Source organism: Aegilops tauschii, chromosome 5 (assembly GCF_002575655.3).
Source record: "Aegilops tauschii subsp. strangulata cultivar AL8/78 chromosome 5, Aet v6.0, whole genome shotgun sequence".
NCBI lineage: Eukaryota > Viridiplantae > Streptophyta > Magnoliopsida > Poales > Poaceae > Aegilops > Aegilops tauschii.
This window is the reverse complement of record NC_053039.3, coordinates 62,190,142-62,197,555: the sequence shown is the minus strand read 5'-3', so window position 1 is coordinate 62,197,555 and position 7,414 is coordinate 62,190,142. Positions and strand designations below refer to the sequence as shown.

Sequence of the window (7,414 nt, the reverse complement as noted above, 5' to 3'; positions counted from 1 at the left end):
CCGGTAAGTCAAAAAAGAGGATAAGCTCCCTAGACTCCAATCCTGTTATGCGACCGCCATCCGAACCGGTTGAATATACCCCGTGCTACCATCTCCCATTGGTTGCACCCAGTAACCAAAGACTTCCTGGAGTCCGCAGGAATGAGTAAGGACCACGTACGGATTCAAGCGGAACCCTCTATTCTCTCTAAAAACGTAAACACCAAAAAATAGGAACCACCATCCATGCAGATGCTCGAGCATGCTACAAAAGAATGGAAAGCACTGCAGCTACAGAGGAATGTCGAGAAGCTTATGGCATAGAGTTTATAATGTAGAGAAGATCTGAAGGAAACATCGCTCAGGGGTATTTCTATAACACCACACAACGGAATCTGGGCAAAACTGAGTAGGTCTAAAAATTAGGGGTAAATATGAGTAGTGGGTTCGAGTTAGGGATAGAAATGGAATTGTCCTTTTTTCTTAAGAAGTGACAATTGAAACGTAAGCCACCGATGTTTCATCTTGTTGCTACTTCACGTAAATCCAGAATTCAAGATATGCAAAGACTAGTGATCACAATTATTTCATTGTTTTGGTACAGGCTACAGTAGCTACTTTACACTTCGTGCAGAAAGTTCTGTGCTTATTGTTACAGAGTTTGAAGTAACGGGACAGGACACAGGTAGAAACAAAGGAGTGAGAACTACTGATTCTCCCCTGGCCTATGTCTTAGCCAGAGGAAGGGGCATCCGGCTGCCGGTCAGGGAGCGCAGCTTCAAATGCAGGGTGTGTCATATACTGACCATGGAGCCTCGCGAGGGTGGGATAGTTCGACTGCGGCAAGCGCAATCATGTTCCGTTAGTTCATCAAAGATAGTGACAAGTATAGTTGTGGACTTGATAGTAAGTGAAAATGCAGTACCATGTCCGTTTGATAACGAGTCACCGCAGCAAAAATCTGGGGTGCAAGGAATACATCTGCCTGCATGTAAAGAGGATGCGGCAGTTAACTACTTAGCTGAGTCGGCTCGGGGTAGTTTACACTTGCAGTGATAGTTGTTGCACGATGATTGTTGAAATATGAATTCTATTTCATTTCAGGGGAGGGACTAGACTACAGTTACTTTCAAGGGAAAAGGGACACCTATTAATACAACAATAGATGAATCTACAGCAGAGAAAATTCATTCCAAATAATGATGTTCTTTGGTGTTCAACAGAAGAAAATAAAGAGACAAGAAATAGTAGGGTAGCATACGAACCAGTTGGACTTCATCTCCCATAGCAAACTTCCCAGCACAGCCTTTGATCATGTTCTCAACAGCTGAACCGTTGGGGGTGAAAGTGAGCACATGGTTGCATAATGAGAAAGCAGACAGAGGCAGCGAAATACCAAGTGTAAATGCAGGAAAGGAAGTTCTAAAGGAAATAATGTGAGTTTCTCAAAACATGCAAGATCACTGAATTACTTGGTGAGCAGTATTTCCAGAACAAATTTTCTGGATGGAAGTAATGCTGCAAATATAGCAGTTATAACCAAGAAAGAAGGGACATGTCTGTGAAGACAACCTGTGAAACCTCTATCAATCTGTTGTTGGACCCACGGGATGCTCTCCCCTGTTCCAACCTTTTGCTCGATAAATCTCTGTAGACAAATGAGCAATAAAACACAACAGCAAGTTAAGTATCTGTGCAATTTATAAGCATAAGCTGTCTAAATATAGAATCAACTAGTATTGCACAGCACACATGGGTACCCGTCCCTCTATGGGCCTCAGGTGCACTGGCAATCAGATTTTAGACATAGAACACACAGTGGTCGTCATATGCTTAGTAATGCATAGTCGGTACTTACCACCAAGGTGAGATTGTGAAGAGGTTGAATACCAGAACACACAATGCTTGCTATCTGCGATAAAAGTTAGTAGAGGAACATCCACATTAGTATTATGAATTGGTAACCGAAGAAAAAGTTGAACATATACAGTAAAAGTATTTTGTAGATTATACTTGGACCTGGTTATATATATGTTTCGTTTGCTCAGAGCAGGTCAGATAAAATAGATTCAGAAACTGTCTTGCTTTTTATTTACTGTGTACTTTGTGCTATGCTTTGATAATATGAATTCGAGGATGGATTTTTTGGCGGGTCAGGTAAAATAGAATAGTACTAACTAACCTGTAAGCAAACTGTATAATGATTTGAAAAACCAGATCAAAGAATAACAATTACACGATTGACTCCACACACAAAGTACTACTGAGACTGAGAGCAAAGCATGAAATACTTGTGCTGACCATGGTGAGTAAAAGGTTATCATCAATTACCTGGATATTCAGGGCCTTCTTTTTAAGGTCTTGAGGCAAAAGAGGACGTTGGGGGTACTTGTCCTCCAAATACTGTACAGCCACAACAAAGCAAGTGGTTGATAACTGATAATCGAATGGTACTGCGTAGGAGGAACACATAATTTGTAGACCCTGGGCAAGAGTGACTTGCCAATGCTATTGCGTAAGAGTCGCCGATTACTGCGTCGCCGTCGACCAAGGCAGGGACGAACTTCATAGGATTAAGCTTCATGAACTCTGTCACCCACAAAGTAACATGAATTACCTAGTGAATAGTAGGTATATTTTTACCAAACAACTGACGCAACTGCAGAGGACAGGTAGAAAGCAGACGGTGCTGTACCGGGATCAGACTGCTCGCCCTTGAGGAGGTTCACCGCCCTGTACTCATAATCGATACCTGCAGGAAATCATAATCCAGTTTACCCAACGAAATCAGAGAAACGACGAGGGCGGAGTGAGACCAGATAGGGGGGAAGAGCGAGCAGCACGCACCTTTGAGGTTGAGTGCGATGCGGACGCGGTGGGAGCAGGAGCTGCGCCAGTACGAGTACAGAATCGGCCTTGCCGCCGGCGCCTCCGCCGAAGCCATACGCAGCTCGCTCTGGTTCGTAGCCGGCAGCCAGTGAAGAAGTGGACCACGGCAGCGCTCGGTCGGGGAGCGAAGTGGGACACGGAAATAATGAAAAGGCAACTCAAGTGGGTTCGTTCACCGAACACGCAGGGCCCATGTCCGGGTCGCACTAGGCTCCCTAATTTTAGAGGACTCAATTGAGGTCTCCAATTAAAATAGAATTACCTGATTTTGACCGGGTCAACACTTTCTCAAAACTTTTTTATTCAATTCTTTTATACTATACACTATGCTTTCTAATTTTTAATCGAACTCTTCAATTTAAAATTGAGTCACTCGATTTTGACGGGGTCGACAATTTCTTAAGAAGCTCTCCCATTCATTTATTTTAATTCACTATTCTTCCCTAATTTTGAAACTCCTCAAATTCGATTGAGGTATTCAATTATGGATTTGGTTTACGATTTTGATCGGCCAATTATTTTTCAAATCAATCAGCAAAAACCGGCCTTTAAAAACATAGTGCACCCTCCACCATCCAGAAAAAGAAAATGCCAGCAGGTGATACTATAGCACCAATATAGTACATGCAGCTACAGACGTAGAAATTTCCCCACATAAATATGAGTTTCTTAGCAGATAACACAAAATCACATCGAAAAAGACCCACCAAATCATCAAATAATAAAAAGATAAAACACACGCCATCATCTCTCTGCCCCGCCAAACTAAATATTACATCAATTCCAAAATATAAGGGGTATTAGTTTTTTGAAAAGTCAAATTCCTTGAACTTTGACCAAGTTCAGAGACAAAAATGTCAACATCCATAATATTAAACAAAAATATGGAAATTCATTTCATGATGAATCTAATTATATCGATTTGTATTATGGATTTTGATATATTTCTCTACAAATTTGATCCAACTTAAAAAGATTTGACTTTCAAAAAATGCAATACACCTTATATTTGGAACAAAGTGGGTCATGTTTTTAAGAAACCCAACAACACTAACGGCGCGGCAAAGCGCGCCCAGCCTTTCTAGTATTTATTAAAGTTTAAGTACAAAACAAGTGTTAAACTGGGGTACACATGTAAAAAATAAAAAAGGCACGATGGGTAAAAATAAGAATATATGACTACACACATTCACATTTTACGCCCTGTACTTAATCAACTTTGAGTCGCTCCTACATCTTCCAATGGTTATCACCAGTTTGAATTGGTGCTAAGAATTCTGAACACCCAATGTTGACCAACATTGCTTATGCTATGAACTTCTTAAATTATTTTATGCTAACAAGATTTATATTATGACAAGAGGATCATGTTTTTTTTCATCTAGCTTGAAAATGGCTCGAAACAGCATCAACATCGTTAGTACTTCCTCTGTAAACAAATATAAGATATTTTAGAGGCTTGATGTAAGTAGAAACCAAGTACGAGTCAGACTCTGCAGCTCGACCACAAGCTCAAATCAAATTGAGCTCATTTGTTTTGAAAACGAGCTGAGTCAAAGCCAAATCTACAAAGCTTTGACTCCACTGGTATGCACCCCATTTGCGGGTAGAGAATGAAAGAAACTGCAAAGAAAGTATAAGCCGTTCTGATGATTAACTGAATTTAATGAGACAGTTTTTTACTATCACAATAGCTCAATTTTAATGGAATAATCAGAAATTAGGATAATTAACAAATTACTTCGTGTTAGCAAACTGAGCGTATCAATTTGTCCCTTTACAACATTTAGCGTCCAGTGATTTGTCCATCCACTACCGTGTTGCTTCGCATCGACATCGACTTCTCCGCCGTCGTGTCAGTTCCGCTGCTGCCACTGCCGCCAGCGCCGGTGACACCAGTAGACAACGTGGAACTTGAACCATCAACCAGTAGGGGCACGTACAAGAAAGTTGCCACCGGCATCCTCTCCGGTAGGGTCGGCAGAGGCTGCTCGCGCCGCAGCACACCGACGGCCTGCCTGATGGACGGCCTGAGGCTCCGGTCAGGGTGCGCGCACCAGAGCCCGACGACCATCACACGCTCCACCTCCTCGGCGTCAAACTCCCCCTCCAGCCGCGCGTCAGCGGCATCAAGAACCCTTCCCACGCCGTATGATGCCCAGACCCGCTGAGCCAGGTGGGCCATCTGCTCCTCTTCTGCCACTGCCAGAGGCCGCCTGCCGCAGGCAATCTCGAGGAGCACGACACCGAAGCTGTACACGTCCGACTCGGCGCTGGTCCGGCCGGTGGTCATGCATTCCGGGTCCATGTATCCCATCGTGCCGGCGAGCACCGTGGTGTGCGAGCCTCGGCCATGGTCAACGAGCCTGGCAAGCCCGAAGTCGCCGAGCTTGGCAGCAAAGGAGGCGTCCAGCATGATGTTGCTTGGTTTGATGTCTCTGTGCAGGACGCACTGCTCCCACTCTTGGTTTAGATACAGGAGGGCAGAGCCCAGTCCAAGCACGATCTCATGCCTGACCGGCCATGGCAGCACGGCTGCGTTCTTGCCGCCGTAGAGGTGCGTGTCAAGGCTGCCCTTGGGCATCAGCTCGTAGACAAGGAGCAGCTCGCCACCGCCGTGGCACCAGCCGATGAGCTGCACCAGGTTTCGGTGCCGGAGTCTGCTTATAATTGTCACCTCGGAAGCATACTCTTTCTTCCCTTGCTTGGAACCTTTGGATACTCTCTTGATGGCCACCTCAAGGTTCGACTCCTTGAGGTACCCTCTGTACACGGAGCCGAAACCTCCTTCCCCGAGCTTCTTCTCGTCAGAGAAGTTGTCGGTTGCGATGGCCAGCTCAACGTAGCGAAATCTCTTGGGCCCAGTCCCTTTCTCGAAGTCGTCTTCCATGGCTGGGTCGTCGCCGTCGGAGAATTTGCCATCTTCCGGCTCTTGCCCCTTTGCCTGCTTATTGGCAGTGATTGGGTGCTTTTGCCGTCGTCGGACAAGGAGACAGACCAAGACACCAACCAGAATGATCAAGAACGACACGGTACCAATGGAGCTGCCGATCAGGAGCCTTGTTCTTGAAGAAGACGATGCTTCTGTCACAGAATTCCAAGAACAATAGAGATTAATATCTCATTGGATATATATGTGAAAGAAGGCTACCCCAAACCTGCAAAGACTGACCTCCGGGCTTTGGAGACGACTGCGGCGGTGGTTCTGATGCAGGTGGAAGGGTTATCTCAAAGGGGCCGATCTGGTAGTGCACGTAGCAGCTGTATGCCTTGACGGCGCCACCGGTCTCGTTCTGGAACAGCTCCGGCAGTTTGCCGACCAAGGAGGAGAGGCACCGGCTGCACTCGCTCGCGTTGAGGTTCCTCGTGCACTGCGCCAGCCCGAACACCCGCCACGAAGCATCGTACGGTGTGCTCCCACTCGCTGCCCGCGCCAGCGACCCAGCGGCCTGTCCCGTGAGGTCGGCCATCAGCGGAAGCCACGCCCTGGCCATGGCCACCGGATCAACTAGGATGGGAGCGGTGTACTTCACGTAGAAAGGGATCTCGAGGTCGGCCGTGGATGCAAAGGGCGACACCGGGGAGTACCGGAGTATGCACGCATCGTATGCCGCGCGCACGTCCCGGCTGCCAGGGCACAAGGCCATGATCCCCGCCGGCGCTCCGGTGAGGCATTCCAGGCACTCCGCCGCGTCGTGGTCGGCATAGCACATGATGAGGGTGAAGACCTGGTCGGGAGATCCCGAGTCCCCCACAGTGCCGATGTAGAACCCGTCGTTCCTGCTGGCGGCCGCGGGGAGGGCGGCAAGGAGCTCGTCGAGGTTCTTCTTGAACTGGCTGCCATCGGTGTAGTTGCCACTGGTCGAGCAGGAAGGATGCACTGGAGCCAGGAACTTGTCCTGCTTGCCAACTGCGGCAGCGGCGCCGACGCCGAGAGATGCAACAACGGCGAGGACGAGGATGACAAACCTGGAAGCCATGGACGACGGTCAGCCGGCCAGCATGGGAGGCGCTGGTGCTTGGGATCCTAACAAAGGTAACTTCTCTGTCTTGCTCTCATTTCTAACTGTGATTAGATTATAGTACTTGTGAACCTACCTGACCAAGATTAAGCTTATGCACGCCATACTTTATATTTTGCTGGAGATGATGAAGTAGAATCTGTCCGAGGCAGATACATAATTTGGAGCTTGGGTAATGCCAAATGTCATATGAGGGGTGTTCCTCAGCCGGCTTATTTTCGGCTTACATCATGTATAGTATTTGCCCCAGTCAGTGTCAAAAATATTAGTTTTTGCCCCAGTCAGTGTCAAAAATATTAGTTTTTGCCCCAGTCACTATCCCTTTAGTGATGCCAAACTAGGCAGAAGACTCTGGGGTCTGGGGAACTAGCAATTTCAGTTCAAAGGTCTTTACCTTGTTTATCAGTTCTCCATTTCTCATGCTGCTTGATAAAAGCATATATTAGGAAAAGTGCATATATATGCTTCTCCTATATACATGTCTCCAGAACCACATGTATCTATTCCTAAATTGATTAAAACCA

At 46.6% G+C, this 7,414-nt stretch overlaps 2 protein-coding genes across 3 annotated transcripts; both read right to left on the bottom strand.

The window, feature by feature from the left end:
• Nucleotides 1–538: 538 nt before the first annotated feature.
• On the bottom strand, nucleotides 539–4,866 carry LOC109738766 (glutathione S-transferase zeta class). The gene is made up of 9 exons (XM_020297867.4): nucleotides 2,827–4,866; nucleotides 2,675–2,731; nucleotides 2,483–2,568; nucleotides 2,311–2,382; nucleotides 1,838–1,891; nucleotides 1,552–1,627; nucleotides 1,245–1,306; nucleotides 905–964; nucleotides 539–816 (listed from the first exon to the last, which is right to left on the bottom strand). The coding sequence occupies exons 1-9, from the start codon at nucleotides 2,921–2,923 to the stop codon at nucleotides 712–714; spliced, it is 669 nt and encodes a 222-aa protein (XP_020153456.1). The 5' UTR covers nucleotides 2,924–4,866; the 3' UTR covers nucleotides 539–711.
• Nucleotides 4,568–7,265, bottom strand: LOC109738776 (L-type lectin-domain containing receptor kinase IX.1). 2 transcript variants are annotated; one of them, XM_020297877.4, is made up of 3 exons: nucleotides 6,967–7,265; nucleotides 6,041–6,837; nucleotides 4,568–5,952 (listed from the first exon to the last, which is right to left on the bottom strand). In XM_020297877.4, exons 1-3 carry the CDS (start codon nucleotides 6,993–6,995, stop codon nucleotides 4,655–4,657), a joined length of 2,124 nt encoding a protein of 707 aa, XP_020153466.1. In that variant the 5' UTR covers nucleotides 6,996–7,265; the 3' UTR covers nucleotides 4,568–4,654. The 2 variants fall into 2 exon arrangements, with proteins under 2 accessions (XP_020153466.1, XP_073355934.1); XM_073499833.1 differs by lacking the exon at nucleotides 6,967–7,265 and having other exon boundaries at nucleotides 6,041–6,848.
• Nucleotides 7,266–7,414: the final 149 nt, after the last annotated feature.